The sequence below is a fragment of the Narcine bancroftii genome, chromosome 3 (genome assembly GCF_036971445.1).
Source record: "Narcine bancroftii isolate sNarBan1 chromosome 3, sNarBan1.hap1, whole genome shotgun sequence".
Lineage (NCBI taxonomy): Eukaryota > Metazoa > Chordata > Chondrichthyes > Torpediniformes > Narcinidae > Narcine > Narcine bancroftii.
In genome coordinates, this window is record NC_091471.1 from 231,948,305 (window position 1) to 231,965,810 (window position 17,506).

General features: G+C 57.4%; 1 protein-coding gene across 13 annotated transcripts in view; it reads left to right on the plus strand.

The window, feature by feature from the left end:
- The first annotated feature begins 1,669 nt into the window (after positions 1-1,669).
- Positions 1,670-17,506, plus strand: part of LOC138758260 (uncharacterized) — a 59,070-nt gene continuing 43,233 nt past the window's right edge. For 9 of the 13 annotated variants that reach the window (XR_011354230.1, XR_011354229.1, XM_069926930.1 and 6 more), the window contains exons 1-5: positions 3,043-3,476; positions 3,907-3,981; positions 4,764-5,045; positions 5,429-5,533; positions 16,988-17,033. Coding sequence is in view for 11 of the 13 variants with exons in the window: in XM_069926930.1 (XP_069783031.1) it covers positions 3,122-3,476; positions 3,907-3,981; positions 4,764-5,045; positions 5,429-5,533; positions 16,988-17,033 (863 nt within the window). In the remaining 2 variants the exon portion in view is untranslated. Of the gene's footprint in view, positions 1,872-3,042; positions 3,477-3,906; positions 3,982-4,763; positions 5,046-5,428; positions 5,534-16,987; positions 17,034-17,506 lie in introns of those variants that run through there. The other 4 variants (XM_069926931.1, XM_069926939.1, XM_069926942.1 and 1 more) reach the window with 4 other exon arrangements.

Consider the following 17,506-nt stretch of genomic DNA (forward strand, 5'->3'; position numbering starts at 1 on the left):
GTCACTGCCCGGATCCTGCTCATGGTCCTCGCCCTCCTCACTCCCGCTGCTGGTGCTTGGCACGACGCTGGTCCTGCCTCTTCCACCTCCTGGCTCGGCTTTCTCTCCGTGCTTCCTGGTCTCCCTGCCCCACCACTGCTAGGCCCATTGGGCGTTCTCTTTGCAGGAGGGGGGTTGGGGAGGGACCGCATGGGGCATGGGGCTTCCGGCCGCGAATTGCCGGTCTGGGGCGTCGCCTCCTCCTGGGTCCCATCTCTCTTGTCAGTTGGAGCGGTGTCTCTGTTCGCGGCTCGATGCGGCCACGCCATTTCCCTCACCGTTTCCTTAGTGCTCTTGCACGCTACTGACGGGTATTTTGCTATTCTTTACAAGTCTTTCCTCAGCCCGGGAGCTCCGGGATTTAACCTCCTCTTCACCCTTGTCCAAGTTGAATCCATCTGCCATTTATTCGCCCCATCCTGTCGATAACCTCTCATCATTTTCAACAATCCTCGGCTCCATCCACGCCTCCTCCGACCTTTGTGTCATCCGCAGACTCACCAACCCAAATGCCTCACAGACCGTGGCCGCTGGCGAGCCTTGATCGTGACAGTTTTCTAAGGCCTTCTCTAATTCACCGTGAGGAGAAGCCTCTCCCACCCCCCCACCCTCTGTGTACCAAGCCCTGGTCACCAGCTCCCAAACATTTAAAAGGTTCAAGTTCCACCCCTTCTCAAAGTCCTGGTGAAATCCAGGCAAAACTACAGGCACAGTCTCACTGCTGTCAGTCCGTCCTGCAATCTCCCCAAAGGATTTCTCAGGGAGTTTCCCCCTACAGTAAAACATCCTCCAACTCTCTCTCCCTCCACCCTCTGCCCCCTCATTTCCCCTCTCTCAACCTCACCCCTTCTCCCCTCCCTTATCCACTCTTTCTCCCCCCTCTCCCTCTCTCTATACCTCCCATCTCTCCCCACTCTCACCTCTCCCCCACATTCACTCTCCTCCCTCTCTATCTCCCTCCCACTCTCTCCACCCATCTCTCTTTCTCCCATTCTCTCTACCCCACCTCTCCCCATTTCAGCCTTTCTCTCCCCCCTCTCTCCCCTCCCTCCATCCCCCTCTCTCCCCTTCTCTCTCTTCCTCATTCTCTTTCTCTCTCCCCCTCTCTCCCCTTTCTCCCTCACCCCACTCACTCTCTCTCCACCTGCTCTTTCTCTCCCACCCACTAACTCCCTCCCTCCATCCCCTCATAATCTTTGCAATTTCTCATCAAACTCATATCCTGTTTATTGGGCCGCTTGGTTCTGCACACATCACCAATCTTTGCAGACAGCTGGTGCAGGTTGGAAGGCCCAGGGAAGATCATGAGTGCAGCCTTCCATATCATTAGTATGGTGGGCCAGGGGAGAGGGAGCTTCACTCTGTGTCGCACCCCAGGAGTGTGTGACGGGATAGGGGAAGAGGGAGCTTCCCTCTGTGTCCCACCCTGGGAGTGTGTGACGGGACGGGGGAGAGGGAGCTTCACTCTGTGTCCCACCCTGGGAGTGTGTGACGGGACAGGGGAGAGGGAGTTTCATTCTGTTCCACCTGAGACTGCTACAGGAAACAGAGATTACCCCTGGGGGCGGGGGGGGGGGGGGTGACACAGTCTACGGAAGGAACTGCCTGTGTCTCCCAGGGGAGACCAAAACTTCCGCGTCTAGGCCCACGCTCAGTCTCGACGCTCCCCACAGGGTAACGGACCCACCATCTGAGGAGGGGGTGGGAGTCCTTCCTCAAACACCAAGGACCCTCCCCAGGAGAGGCAGACATGGGTGGGGAGTGGTATCGTTGCTGGGCGTGGATATTCCTGATTGTGGGGAACAGTGATGGAGAGAAGATCTCTGGGAGAGGTGAGAGGTGGGAGAGAGAGAGAGAGAGAAAGAGAGAGAGAGAGAGAGGGAAGGGCAAGAGGGGGGTGAGAGAGAGGTGGGAGAGGGGTGAATGAGATATTGGGAAGAGAGGGGGAGTGAGAGGGAGATGGAGGAGAGAGGGAGAATGGGGAGAGGAGGAATGGGGAGAGGAGGGGGAAAGGGGAAGGGAGCAAGGAGGGGATTGAGAGGAGAGAGGGTGGGGAGAGATTCTAATCTCTCAACACACAATTTGTTCCTACCCCCTCTCCCTCTCCCTTCTCTCTCCTCCCTCTCCCTCTACTCCCTCTAATCACTCTCGACTCTCCTCCTTGCATCCTGCTCCCCTCTCTCTCCTTCATCCCTCTCCCCTCTCTCTCCTCCCCCTCACTATCTCTCCTCCCTCTCCCTCCAATCCCTCTCCCCTCCCTCCCTCCAATCCCTCTCCTTTCTCCCCTCTCCTCCCTCCACACCCTCTCCACCCTCCTCTCCCCTCACTCACTCCAATCCCTCTCCCTCCAATCCCTCTTGCCCTCCTCTCCCCTCTATCCTCCCTCCATCCCTCTCCCCTCCCTCTCATCTCTCTCCTCCAATAATTCCCCCTCCCCGCTCCTCTCTCTCCCTCCAATCCCTCTCTTCTCTCTCCTCCCTCTCTCCCTCCAATCCCTCTCCCTTCTCTCCTCTCCTCCCTCCACACCCTCTCCACCCCCCTCTCCCCTCACTCACTCCAATCCCTCTCCCTCCAATCCCTCTTGCCCTCCTCTCCCCTCTATCCTCCCTCCATCCCTTCCTCCCCCTCTCCCCTCCCTCTCACCTCTCTCCTCCAATAATTTCCCCTCCCCTCTCCTCTCTCTCCCTCCAATCCCTCTCTTCTCTCTCTCTCCCTCCAATTCCTCTCCTCCCTTCACTCTCTCCCCTCTCCTCCCTCCACTCACTCTCCACCCTCCTCTCACTCACTCCCTCCAATCCCTCTCTCTCTCCCTCCAATCCCTCTTGCCCTCCTCTCCCCTCTATCCTCCCTCCATCCCTCTCCCCTCCCCCTTTCCCCTCCCTCGAATCTCTCTCTCCCCTCACTCGCTGCCTCCAATCCCTCTCCCTCTCTCTCTCTCTCCCTCCCTCCAATCCCTTTCGCCCTCCTCTCCCCTCTATCCTCCCTCTCTCCTCCCCCTCTCCCTCTCCCCTCCCTCCAACCTCTCTCTCCTCCAATAATTTCCCCTCCTCCCTCCCCCTCTCCTCCCTCCTCACTCTCTCCCATGGCCACAACCACCCCCTCCATTCCCTCCACCTCCCCCGGTCCCTGTCCCGGACCGGGACTCACTACTCCCCTGCCATGGACAGTGGGACGTACCGTCACCCTCCCGTGTGGCCAGGTGCACCTTCCTGGAAGGGATCCGGTCATCTGGCTACGGAATCTGACCCAGGATGTTCGAACACTGGCCTCGGTGACGCCGGGAGCCAGGGGTTGGGGAGGAGAGAGGGCAGTCCTGCTCCGAGACCCACACCCCTACCTCGTCATCCGCCGCCTCATGCCAGAAGATTCCGGAACGTACACCTGCAGGGAAGGGAATGGCATCGCTTTCACAACCCGCCTCAAGGTCCATGTCAGCGGTGAGCGAATCTTCTGAAAGGTCACAGAGCGTGGAACCCCAACCCCGGTCCCGTCACAGACTCCCGGGGTCCGAAACCCTCTCTCCCCCCACCACCCCCGTCCCCCCCCCACCACCCCCGTCCCCCCCCCACCACCCCCGTCCCCCCCCACCACCCCCGTCCCCCCCCCACCACCCCCGTCCCCCCCCGTCCCCCCCACCCCCACCACCCCCGTCCCCCCCACCCCCACCACCCCCGTCCCCCCCACCCCCACCACCCCCGTCTCGTCACAGACTCCTGTGGTCCGAAACCCTCTCTCCCCCCCCCACCCCGTCCCGTCACAGACTCCCGAAACCCTCCCACCCCGTCCCGTCCCGTCCCATCACAGACACTCCCGGGGTCTGAAGCTCCCTCTCCCCGCCCCCTGTTACATCTTCATGTTTGTTTGCAGAGGTCTGTATCCACTCAGATGGGAGGAATCTCTCACGAGCTTGTGTGCAGGAAATGGACCCACACGACCAGAACGGTGATCTCACTCTCTCCCCTTCTCTCATTCTCCCTCTCTGCCCCCTTGCCCTTCTCTCTCTCTTCCCCTCTTTCTATCCTCCACTCTTCCCCTCTCTCTCCCTACACTCTACCCTCTCGTTACCTCCCTCTCTCCCTTCTTTCTTTCCCTCCCTCTTCTACAATTTTCTGTCCCCCTCTCTCTCCCCCATTTCTCCCCTTCTCTCTCTGCCCTCTCTACCTCTCACTCTCTCCCTCTCCTCACCATCTCCCTCCTCTCTCTTCCCCCCTCTGTCCCTTCTCTTTCCGCCTCTCCCCTCTCCTCTCGCTCTCTCCCCCTCTCTCGCCTGTCTCTCCCTCTACCTCTTTGCTTTCACTCTCCCTCTCTCCTCCTCCTCTTTCTCCCACTCTCTCTGTCTCCCCCTCTCCCCCCTCTACCCCCACCCTCTCCCCCCTCTACCCCCACCCTCCCCCCCTTCTCCCCCCCCTTCTCCCCTCCCTTCTCCCCTCCCTTCTCCCCCCCTTCTCCCCCCTCTTCTCCCCCTCTTCTCCCCCCTTCTCCCCCCCCTTCTCCCCCCCTTCTCCCCCCCTTCTCCCCCCCTTCTCCCCCCTTTCTCCCCCCCCTTCTCCCACCCACCCTTCTCCCCCCCCTTCTCCCCCCCCTTCTCCCCCCCCTTCTCTCCCCCCTTCTCCCCCCCCTTCTCCCCCCTTTCTCCCCCCCCTTCTCCCACCCACCCTTCTCCCCCCCTTCTCCCCACCCCCACCTCTCCCCAGTCAGGTTTAACGCTCCATTCCCTCATGCAGGGATGGTGACCCTGTCCTGCTGCCCAGGGAACTCTGTGTGGCTCCGGTGTGGAGGGTCGGCATCTCCTGTCAACCAGACCTTGCATGGATCAAGACGGAACAGCACAGGTGACGATCCCAGCATGCTGTTCGACAGGGCTTCACTTCTCCCGGGATATGGTCTGGTGTTTGAAAGCCCCCCTTCCCTGATCATTCTCCGTCCGGATCTGCCAGAGGCTGGAATCTACATCTGTGAGGTCAAGGGGATTCGAATCCTGGTGGGGCTGGTTGTTCAGAGAGAAGGTAACCCTCTCCCCATCTCTGTAACCACAACTCCAGTCCCCTGCACCTCTTCCTGTCTCTGTAACCCCCTCTGGTCCCCTACACCCTTCCCTGTCTCTGTAAACCCCTCATGTCCCCGACACCCCTCCCTGTCCCTGTAAACCCCTCCATTCCCCTACACCCTTCCCCATTTCTGTAAACCCCCCACCGATCCCCTATACCCCTCCCTGTCTCTGTAAACCCCTCCACTCCCCTACACCCCTCCCCATTTCTGTAACCCCCTCCACTCCCCTACACCCCTCCTTATCTCTGTAACCCCCTCTGCTCCCCTACAAACCTCTCCGTTTCTGTAACCCCCCCCCAGCCCCCCTGCACTGACTCTGCCTCTCTCTCCCTCTGTGTAGGTCTCCTGTCGTTTCTCCTGCGATATTGGATACCCCTGACGACCTTGGCTCTGAGCCTCGTTCTCTTCACTCTCAGCACCCGAATTCTGATGGCCATCAATCACAGTTGAGTTTTGTGGGCATGCGAGATAGCAATCCCACTCCCCCTCCCCTTCCCATTGCCCCTGCACACCTCCACTTCTCTGTCTGGGATCAGTCTCGACCATTCCTCCTCAGAAGTTCAACCATGCTGGGTGTGTGTTCCTTCCCCCAACACCCTTCCGCCTTCTCTCATTCCCATCTCTCTCACCCCTCTCTCTCCCCCTTCCCCTTCCCTTGCTCCCCTCTCTCTACCCCACTCCTCCTCTCTATCCCCCTTTTCTCTCATCTCTTTCCCTCTCTCATCCTCTCTCTATCCCCCTCTGTCTTATCTCTCCCTTTTTTCTCCTCCCTCTCTCCTCTCCCACTCTCTACCCCCATTACACCCTCTATCTAACCGCTCCCTTAACCCCTTTCACCCTCCCTCTCTCCCCACCTCCTTCATCCCTCTCCACTCTCTCCCTCTCCCCCCTTTTCTCTTCCCCGTCCTCTCCTCTCTCTTTCTCTGTCTCCCATCCCTCCTCCCTCTCCCCTTACTCTCTCCCTCCCTCTCCCCCTTTTTACCCCTCTCCCCAATCTCTCCCACCTCCCTCTCTCTTCCTCACTCTCTGTGGTGCTTTGAGGTAGCAGCGAGCAAGCTCCAACTCCAAGGCTGTTCAATAGGCTTTATTCCAGTAAAGGTCCGATCACCAGTTCAAGCCTTGATGGCTCCCTGTGTGACTGGCTCAGGTCTATATTCTCTCTTTCTTTGGCTTGGCTTCGCGGACGAAGATTTATGGAGGGGGTAAAAGTCCACGTCAGCTGCAGGCTCGATTGTGGCTGACAAGTCCGATGCGGGACAGGCAGACACGGTTGCAGCGGTTGCAGGGGAAAATTGGTTGGTTGGGGTTGGGTGTTGGGTTTTTCCTCCTTTGTCTTTTGTCAGTGAGGTGGGCTCTGCGGTCTTCTTCAAAGGAGGTTGCTGCCCGCCGAACTGTGAGGCGCCAAGATGCACGGTTTGAGGCGATATCAGCCCACTGGCGGTGGTCAATGTGGCACACACCAAGAGATTTCTTTAGGCAGTCCTTGTACCTCTTCTTTGGTGCACCTCTGTCACGGTGGCCAGTGGAGAGCTCGCCATATAACACGATCTTGGGAAGGCGATAGTCCTCCATTCTGGAGACGTGACCCAGTCAGCTGATTGACAGCCAGCTAGGTGGTGTCAGCCCCTTAGGTGGTCTTCCTGCAGGTACAGAGATCGCCCCCTTCAGGAGGCTGGTGGTCATATCACCACATTTCCCCCCACCACTTCTTAAAATTGTCCTGGGGTAGGGTGTGTGGGATGATGCTGGGTGGTAGTTGCAGATTCCGGCAGCCGTTGGAGTCTCTGGCTCCTGGTCACAGGTCGGAGAGGGTGTGTTGCTGCCTGATGGCTGGCTTGGTCCAGCCTGGTCGTGGCAGATATCGGTGTGGGCAGAGTCGGTGTAGGCGTCTATATATACGTCTCTCCACGGGGGCTGGGGGAGGAGTGGCTGGGTTGGTGTGGACCGACACGAATTGGGTTCTCTGGAGGGGTGGAGGGAGGGGGTCGGCCCCTGGGTTCTGGGTGGGCCAAGGGTACCTATGGTGTGGAGGTTGGGCCGGGTAATCGTAATGCTTGGGGGGGGGGGGGGGGGGGTGGGGCCCCTACGGTGCCTGATTCCTGGTCGAGACAGTACCTGACGTGGGCTCAGTCCTGGTTGGCGTGGAGAAGGAGCACCTGCTCGACCAGCAGGTCAGACTTGTGAGCCTGCATGTGTTTGCGGAGGAGAACCGGTCCCAGAGATGTGAGCCAAGCTGAGAGGGAGACCCAAGTTGCCGATTTCCTGGGGAATGAGAAAAGGCGCTCATGATGGGTCTGATTGGTAGCAGTGCACAAGAGTGACCGTATGGCGTGGAATGCCTCGGGGAGGGTCTCTCACCAGTAGTCAAAGGACCAACCTTTGGACCTTAGCCAGGAGGACTGCCTTCCAGATCACTCCGTTTTCACACTCCACCTGCCCGTTGCTGCTCAGGTTGTAACTAGTCGTGCGACTAGTCGCGATGCCTCACGCTACCAGGTGTTGGCGCAGTTCCTCACTCATGAAGCTGGACCCCCGATCACTGCAGATGAATGCTGGGTATCCAAACATGGTGAAAAAGATCTGTGTCAGAGCTCTGGTAACGGTGGCTGTAGAGGTGTCAGGGCAAGGGATGGTTAAGGGAAAGTGGGAGTATTCGTCTATGACTGCAAGGAAGTAGACATTTGTGGAAGGCAGGGGGCCCTTGAAGTTGATGCTAAGCCATTCAAAGGGCTGAGAGCCTTGATGACGTGGGCCTGCGGCGGATGGAAGAAGCACAGTTTGCATTCCACATAGACCCCTGCAGACTCGGTCATGGCCTGGACTTCTTGGATGGTGAAGGGGAGGTTCTGGGACTTGATGAAATGGTACAGGCCTGGGTGACAAAGGGCGTCATGTAGCGCCTGCAGTTGGTCGGACTGCACCGCGGTGCAGGTCTGGGACAGGGCGTCAGGGAGTTGTTGAACTTCCCCAGTCTGTACTGGATGTCATAGCTAAATGTGGCCAGCTCGACTATCCAGTGCAAGATCTTATTGTTCTTGATCTTGCCTTTATGGATGGTACTGAACATGAAAGTCTCTGCGTGCTGGTCGATGAGGACAGTGAATCCTTTGCCTGCCAGATAGTGGTGCCAGTGACGGACAGCTTTCACGATCACGTGGGCCTCCTTTGCAATGGCAGAGTGTCCGAGCTCGAAACTGTGGAGCTTCCTTGAGAAGAAGGCGACAGGGTGTCCCTTCTGGTTAAGGGTAGCAGCAAGGGCCACATCGGAGGCATCGCCTTCTACCTGGAATGGGGAGTCCTCATCCACGGGATGCATCTTGGCTTCCGCGATGTCCTGCCTGATGCGGGGAAAAGCTGCTTGCATCTCAGGTGGTAGGGGAAAGGTGATGGCCTGGGCCAGTGGGCGGACCTTGTCCGAGAAACGGGTGACCGACTGGGAGTAATAGGAGAAAAGCCCAAGGCATCGGGGGAGTGTGTGGGTAAGGGGCAGCTCCATTAATGAGTGCATACGCTCTGGATCGGGGCTGATGACACCATGTTCCACGATGTACCCCAGGATGACAAGGCGGGTGGTGCTGAACACACACTTCTTTGTTATAAGTGAAGTTCAGCTCTTCGACCATCCGGAGAAATCTTTCCAGGTTGTCATCATGGTCCTACTGGTCGTGGCCACAGATGGTGACATTGTCCAAGGTCACTCTTAGGTTGTGCTGGTAACCATGCGGTCATTCTTCCACTGGGAAACCCCATTAGTGACCCCAAACAGAACCCAGCGGAACCGATAGAGAATCCTGTCTGCCTCGAAGGCGGTATATGGCTTATCCTGGGCGTGGATAGGGATCAGGAGGTAGGCCGACTTTAGGTTAATTGTTGAGAAGACCTTATAGTGGCTATCTCGTTGACTATGTTGGCTATTCGTGATGGGGGTAGGAGATCATCTCCTCCACGTAGAACCCTTTGGCGACAGCAGTCGTTTTGCATTCTGCCAGACTGGAGTTTGGGGCTGTCGGGCATCAAAGGCTTCTGCATGATGCTGCACCCTCCAGGGAGCGGACCACCACCATTGACCTGGGAAGTGAGGTGATGTTTTCTTCCAGCAGCTTCTTTTGGGCGCTTCTCGAGCGCAGCCCTCGCACGCAGTTGTCCCAGATCAGTCGCTCCACTTCCCGTTCGGTCACCCCGGTCTCGGCCAGGCACAGGTGGGCTAGCCCTCACAGGGGCCCCAGAGAGGCATCTGCCATCTTGCCTGGTTGCTGGGACCTGATGCTGAGCAGTACTGGGCGCCACGTTTGTCGGAGGCTTGTATATGCTCTCCAGAACAACCATCACAGGTCCATAGTCCATGCAGTCCTTGATGGCCTGGAAAGCCTGTGAGCCCAGCTTGGTACAGATTGGTTGGTGTTGATCACCTCAGCCTGTGTTAGGATGATAGACTGAGTTGCGTGCCTCCACATCTCGAAGCGTGCCTGGGTTTCTGTGTTAGGGGTCAATCTCCAGGCTCCCGATCATCAGAAACTTCTCCATGGTCACTCTTTAAATTTTTCTGGAATAAATTGTGGTGTCGGGTGAGGGTAGCAGTGAGCACAAAACTCAAAGACTGTATAATAGGCTTTATTCCAGTAAAAGTCTGAACATCAGTATGTGCCTTGGTGGCTTCCGTGTATCTGGCTCATGAGGGGCCGGCTCAGGTTTATATTCAGGTTGGCTGATTGACAGCCGGCCAGGTGCTCTTAGGTGGTCTTCCTGCAGTTACAGAGATCGCCCTCTGCAGTCGGCTGGTGGTCACATAACCACACTCTCTACCCCAATCTCTCCCTCTCTCCTCCCTCTGTCACTCCATCTTTTCTCTCTCCCCCACTTTTCTCCCTCACTATCCTTCACTTCCCCTCTACCTTCCCCTGATCTGGGGAAGTGATGTGGAGCAGAGGAATCCAGGGGGGTGTTGTTGAGCGGAAGAATCCAGGGGAGTGTTGAATAATGGAGGGATGCCAGAGTGCGTTGTGGAGCAGAGGGATCTGGTGGAGTGTTGTGGACGACGGGAACTGGTGGAGAGTTTTAGAGGGGAGGGAGCCGGGGAAGTACTGTAGAGCGGAGGGATCCATGGCAGTGTTGTTGTAGAGGGGAGGGAACTGGGGAAGTATTGTAGAGAGGAGGGATCCAGGGGAGTGTTGTAGAGGGGAAGGATCCGGGGAGGTGTTGTGGATGGCAGGATCCAGTGGAGTGTAGTAGAGCAGAGGAATCCGGAGAGTGTTGTTAATGGGAGGGATCTGGGTGAGGGGGGGTGTTGTCGAGCAGAGGGATCCAGGGGAGTGTTGTGGAGGAGTGGGAGGGATCCGGGGTAGTGTTGTGGAGCGGAGGGATCCGGGGCAGTGTTGTAGAGTGGAGGGATCCGGGGGAGTGTTGTGGAGCGGAGGGATCCAGGGGGGTGTTGTGGATGGAGGGATCTGGTGGATTGTTGTTGAGGGGAGGGATCCAGGGGAGTGTTGTAGAGGGGAGGGATCCAGGGGAGTGTTGTGGAAGGAGGGATCTGGGGAATTGTTGTATAGCACAGGATCCAAGGGTGTGTTGTAGAGCAGAGGGATCTGGTGGAATGTTGTAGAGGGGAGTGAACCGGGGTGAGTGTTGTTGAGGTGAGGAATTTAGGGGAGTATTGTAGAGGGGAGGGATCCGGGGGAGTGTTGTTGAGGGGAGGGATCCGGGGAGTTTCGTAGAGCAGAGGGTTCCGGGTTAGTGTTGTGGACGGGAGGGATTTGGGGGAGTGTTGTAGATTGGAGAGATGATGGAGTGTTGTCGATCAGAGGGATCCTGTAGAGTGTCGTAGAGCAGAGGTATCCGGGGGAATGTTGTTGAGTGGAGGGATCTGGGGGAGTGTTGTAGAGTGGAGGGATCCGGGGATGTGATGTAGAGAGGAGGGATCTGGATGAGTGTTGTGGAGCGGAGGGATCCGGGGGAGTGTTGTGGAGTGGAGGGATCCAGGGGTGTGATGAAGAGGGGAGGGATCAAGGGGTGCATTGTAGAGGGGAGGGATCTGGGGGAGGGTAGTAGAGTGGTGTGATCCTGGGTAATGTTGTAGAACGGAGAGATCTGGGAGAGTGTTGTGGAGGGGAGGAAGCTGGGGAAGTGCTGTAGAGCAGAGGGATCCATTGCAGTGTTGTAGAGCGGAAGGATCCGGTGGAGAATTGTAGAGTGGAGGGATTCGGTGGAGAGTTGTAGAGCGGAGGCATCTAGTTAAGTGTTAGTAGAGCGGAGGCATCTGGTTAAGTGTTGTGGAGTGGAGGGATCTGGGGGAGTGTTGTAGAGGGGAGGGTTCGGGGGAGTGGTGTTGAGGTGAGGGATCTGGGCAAGTGTTGTTCAGGTGAGGGATCCGGGGGAGTATTGTAGAACTGAGGGATCTGGGGAAGTGTTGAGGATGAAGGGATCTGGGGTCGTGTTGTTAGGTGGAGAAATCCGGGGGAGAATCGTAGAGGGGATGGTTCCAGGGGATGTGTCGTAGATTGGTGGCATCCGTGGGAGTGTTGTGGAGCGAAGGGAGGGATCCGGCCTGGTGTTGAGGAGCGGACGGATCTGGGGGAATGTTATAGAGCAGAGGATTCTGAGGGAGTGTTGTTGATGGAGAGATCTGGGAGATTGTTGTTGAGGGGAGGGAATGGGGGAGAATTATAGAGGGGTGGGTTCTGGGGAATGTTGTAGAGTGGAGGGATCCAGGGGAGTGTTTTAGAGAGGAGGGATCCACTGGAGTGTAGTGGAGCGAAGGGATCCGAGGAAGTGTTGTGGAGCGGAGGGGTCCAGGGGAGGTTTGTAAAGCGTAATGATCCAGGGAGTGTTTTAGAGGAGAGGGATCCGGGGGAGTGTTGGAGAGCGGAGGGATCCGGGGGAGTGTTGTAGAGGAAGGATTAGGGGAGTGTTGAGAATCGGAGGGATCTGTGGGAGTGTTATAGAGGGGAAGGACCGGGGGAGTGTGGTAGTGTGGCGGGGTCTGGAGGAGTGATGTGGAGTGGAGGGGTCTGGGAGAGTGTTGCAGAGGGGAGGGATCCGGAGGACTGTTGTTGAGTGGAGGGCTCTGGGGCAGTTTTGTAGAGGGGAGGGATTTGGGGGAGTATTGTGGATGGAGGGATCCAGGTGATTTTTGTAGAGCAGAGGGATCCAGGTGTGTGGTCTAGCGGAGGGATCTGGGGGGTGGGGAGGGGGGGTGTTCTAGATGGGAGGGATCTGAGGGATTGTTGTAGAGCAGTGGGATTCGGGAGAGTTTTATGGATGGCGGGATCTGGTGGAATTTTGTAGAGCTGAGGGATCCGGGGGAGTGTTGTGGACGGAGGGATCTGTGTGAGTGTTGTTATGTGGAGGAATCTGGGTGAGAATCGTAGAGGGGAGGGTTCTGGGGGAGTGTCGTAGATGCGAGGGATTCGGTGAAATGTCGTTGATCAGAGGGATCTGGTGGAGAGTTGTACAACAGAGGGAGGGATCTGGGTGAGAATTTTGGAGCGAAGAAAGGGATCTGGGGTAGTGTTGTGGAGCGGACGGATCCGTGGGAGTGTTGTAAAGCGGAGGGATCCGGGGGAATGTTGTGGAGCAGAGGGAGGGAGCTGGGGGAGTATTGTAGAGGGGAGGGAGCCGGGGGAGTATTGTAGAGGGGAGGGATCTGGGGGCAAGTGTTGTTTTGCAGAGTTTTCTGGGGGGGGTGTTGTATATGGGAGGGATCTGGTGGATTGTTGTAGAGCAGAGGGATCTGGGAGAGTTTTGTGGAGGCAGGATCCGGTGGAGTGTTGTACAACTGAGGGATCTGGGGGAGTGTTGTGGACAGAGGGATCTGGGGGAGTGTTGATGAAGGGAGGGATCCGGTAGAGTGTTTTCAAGCTGAGGGATTCGGTGAGTGTTGTGGACGGCGGGATCCGGTGGAATTTTGTAGAGCTGAGGGATCTGGGGGAGTGTTGTGGACGGAGGGATCTGTGCGAGTGTTGTGTGGAGGAATCTGGGTGAGAATCGTAGAGGGGAGGGTTCTGGGGGAGTGTCATAGATGCGAGGGATTCGGTGAAGTGTCGTTGATCGGAGGGATCCGGTGGAGAGTTGTACAACAGAGGGTGGGATCTGGGTGAGAATTTTGGAGCGAAGAAAGGGATCTGGGTAGTGTTGTGGAGCGGACGGATCCGTGGGAGTGTTGTAAAGCGGAGGGATCCAGGGGAATGTTGTGAAGCAGAGGGAGGGAGCTGGGGGAGTATTGTAGAAGGGAGGGATCTGGGGGCATGTTGTTTTGCAGAGTTTTCTGGGGGGGGTATTGTATATGAGAGGGATCTGGGGGATTGTTGTAGAGCAGAGGGATCTGGGAGAGTTTTGTGAATGGTGGGATCCGGTGGAGTGTTGTACAGCTGAGGGATTCGGGGGAGTGTTGTGGATGGAGGGATCTGGGGGAGTGTTGTAGAAGGGAACAATCCGGGGAGTGTGGTAGTGTGGCGGGGTCTTGGGGAGTGTTGTAAAGCTGAGGGGTCTGGGGGAGTGTTGTAGAGGGGAGGGATCCGGGAGACTGTTGTTGAGTGGAGGGCTCCAGGGGAGTGTTTTGGAGCGAAGGGAGGGATACGGGGTAGTATTGTGGGGTGAACGGATCTGGGAGAGCGTTGTAGAGCGGAAGGATCTGGGGGAGTGTTGTTGAGCAGAAGGAGGGAGCCGGGGGAGTGGTGTGGAGCGGAGGGATCCGGGGGTGTGTTGTTTAGCGGAGGGATCCGGAGGAGAATTGTAGAGGGGAAGGATCCAGGGGAATGTTGTAGAGGGGAGGGATTCGGGGGAGTGTTGTAGAGGGGAGGGATCCAGGGTGTATGGTAGTGCATGGTGTCTGGGGGAGCATTGTAGGTGGAAGGGTCTGGGTGAGTGTTGTAGAGGAGAGTGATCCGGGGACTGTTGTTGAGCAAAGGGCTCTGGGGGAGTGTTGCAGAGGGGAGGGATCCGGAGAAGTGTTGTGGAGCGGAAGGATCTGAGGGAGTGTTGTGGAGCAGAGGGATCTGGGGGAATGTTGTGGATCGGAGGGATCAAAGGGCTCTGGGGGAGTGTTGCAGAGGGGAGGGATCCGGAGAAGTGTTGTGGAGCGGAAGGATCTGAGGGAGTGTTGTGGAGCAGAGGGATCTGGGGGAGTGTTGTGGATCGGAGGGATCCGGGGAAGTGTTGTGGACGGAGTGATCTTGGGGAGTGTTGTAGAGGGGAGTGATCTGGAGGAGTGTTGTAGTGCACGGGGTCTGGGGGAATGTTGTAGCCGGAGGTGTCTGGGGGAGTGTTGAAGAGGGGAGGGATCAGGGTGAGTGTTGTGGACGGAAGGATCCGGGCAAATGTTTTGAGGGGAGGGATCTGGGGGAGAATTGTAGAGAGTAGGAATCTGGGGGAGTGTTGTAGATGGGGGGGATTGGGGGGTTTGTTGTAGAGCGGAGGGATCTGGGAGAGTTTTGTGGATGGCTGGATCTGGTGGAGTGTTGTACAACTGAGGTATCCAGGGGAGTGTTGTGGACGCAGGGATCTGGGGGAATGTTGTAGAGCTGAGGGATCCAGGGGAGTGTTGTGGACGGAGGGATCTGAGCAAGTGCTGTTTGGAATCCGTGTGAGAATCATAGAGGGGAGGGTTCCGGAGGAGTGTTTTGGAGCGAAGGGAGGGATACGGGGTAGTATTGTGGGGTGAACAGATCTGGGAGAGTGTTGTAGAGTGGAGGGATCTGGGGGAGTGTTGTTGAGCAGAAGGAGGGAGCCGGGGGAGTGGTATGGAGCGGATGGATCTGGGGGTGTGTTGTTAAGCGGAAGGATCCAGGGGAGAATTGTAGAGGGGAGGGATCCGGCGGGGAGTTGTAGAGGGGAGGGATCTGGGGTGTGTGGTAGTGTGGCGGGGTCTGATGTAGTGTTGTTTAGCGGAGGGGTCTGGGGAAGTGTGCAGAGGGGAGGGATCCAGCGGACTGCTGTTGAGCGTAGTGCTCCTGGGGAGTATTGTAGAGGGGAGAGATCCAGGGGCGTGTTGTGGAGTGGAGGGAGGGATCTGGGGGAGTCTTGTGGAGCAGAGTGATCTAGGGGAGTGTTGTAGAGGGGAGGGATCCGGGGGTGTAATGTAGAATGGAGGGTTTCGGGGGACTGTTGTAGAAGGGAGAGATCCAGTGGAGTGTGGTAGTGTGGCGGAGTTTGGGGGAGTGTTGTAGAGCGGAGGGATCTGGGGAAGTGTTGCAGAGGGGAGGTATCCAGGGGACTGTTGTTGAGCAAAGGCTCCGGGGGAGTGTTGTAGATGGGAGGCATCCAGGGGAGTGTTGTGGACGGAGGGATCTGGGTGATTGCTGTAGAGCGGAGGGATCTGGGAGAATGTTGTAGAGGGGAGGTATCCAGGGGAATGTTGTAGAGGGGAGGAACCAGGGGAGTATTGTAGAGAGGAGGGATCCGGGGGAGTGTTGTAGAGGGGAGGGATATTGGGGTGTGTTGTGGAGCAAGGGATCCTGGGAAGTTTTGTACAGCGAAGGGATCTGGGGGAGTGTCGTATTGCAGAGGGATCCAGGGGAATGTTGTAGAGTGGAAGGATCCAGGGCAGTGTTGTATAGGGGAGGGATCTGGGGGAGTGTTGTGGAGCAGAGGGATCAGGGGAAATGTTGTGGAGCGGATGGATCAGGGGGAGTGTTGTAGAATGGAGGCATTTGGGGGAGTGTTGTGTTGTAGAGTGGAGGGATCCGGGAGAATGTTGTAGAGCGGAGGGATCTGGGAGAGTGTTGTAGAGAGGAGGTATCCGATGGAGTGTTGTAGAGAGGAGGGATCTGGGGGAGTGTTGTAGAGGGGAGGGATATGGGGGTGTGATGAAAAGGGGAGGGATTTGGCGGAGTGTTGTAGAAGGGTGGGATCCGGGGGGAGTATTGTTGAGGGGAGGGATCCCCGGGGGAGTGTGGTAGAGTGGAAGAATCGGGGCGAATGTCATTTAGCGGAGGGATCTGTGGGGGTGTTGTAGATCAGAGGGATTCGGTGGAGTGTTTTACAGCGGAGGGAGGGATCCTGGGAGTGTTGTGAAGCGAAGGGAGGGAGCTGGGGGAGTGTTGTGGAGTGGAGGGATCCGGGGAAGTGTTGTAGTGGGGAGGGATCTGGGGGAGTGTTGTAGTGGGGAGGGTTCCGGAGGAGTGTTGTAGAGAGGAGGGATCCATGGGAGTATTTTAGAGGGGAACCATCCGGGGAAGTGTTGCTGAGGGGAGAGATCCAGGGGTGTGTTGAAGAGGGGATGGGTCCGGTTGAGTGATGGAGAGCGGAGGCATCTGAGCGAGTGTTGTAGAGCGGAGGTTTCCGGGGGAGTGTTGTCGAGGGGATGGATCCAATAGCATGTTGTAGAAGGGTGGAATCCAGGGAAGTATTGAAGAGGGGAGGGGTCTGTGGTAGTGTTGTGGAGCTGGGTGTTCCGGGACCAAAGTATAGCACGGGTTCAGAGGGAGAAGGGCGGATAAAATCTGTGGGACACCTGGATAGGTCCGTGGATGGATTCAGTTAGAAGGTCAGGTCTTGGGGATATAAAATCAGGGATGAGGGGAGTACAATTCTTGTTGCCACCCCTCAGCTCAAGATCACAGGAAATATGTGGATGGCATGAAGGGCGGGAGAAGGGACAGGGGCAGGAATGGTTTCCTGGGAAATGGTCTGGTTCACAGGGGAAGGGAGAGGGTGGTTGGGACAGACTGTGGAGCGTTGAATCCGAGGGGAGATCTGACTGAGGTTTAAAAAGTCGCGAGTGCCACTCAGTTGGCGTGGGCTCGAGGGATGTGTGGAGGGGAGAGGGGCAGGGAGGGATGGGTGGTAGGAGGGATGAGTGTAGGGAAAGGTGTGAGGGAAGGGTTGGAAAAGGAATTGGGGGAAGGGCCTAGGGGACGGATCGGGAGTGGAGAAAGAGGGTAACACTATTTATATTCCCCAACAGGGAGAGAGCAGGTGGCCCATCAGACCCGGATCGCCCAACTCCTCAGGTGGGGACGAAGACACGGAGGAGGGAGGGAGGGGGGAAGGGATGATGATGAACGTGGGGAGAGATGAGGAAGTGGGGGAGAGGGGTTGAGAGAGGGGGAGAGAGAGGGATGGGAGAGAGGAGTTGGGGAAGGGGGAGGTAAGGAGGGTGATAGAGGGGAAGGGGAGAGGAAGATGGGGAGGGGGAAGAGGGGTGGTAGGGAGGGGGAAGAAAGGGGAGTGAAGAGAGAGTGGGGGGGAAGGGGAAGAGAAATGGGGAGGGGGCGGTAAGGAGGAGGAAAGTGTGTGAGAGTGGGGGGAGAGGAAGTGGAGAGGGGGGCGTGACTGGGGAAAGGGGTAAGAGAGGGGAAGAGAGAGGGAGAGGGTGTGGGAAGAGAGGGGAAGTGGGGAAAGAGGGGTAAGAGAAAGAGAGGAGAGGTGTGGGGAGAGGCAGAGGAAAACAGGGAGAGGGAGGCAGAGGCTGATTCCATGGAGT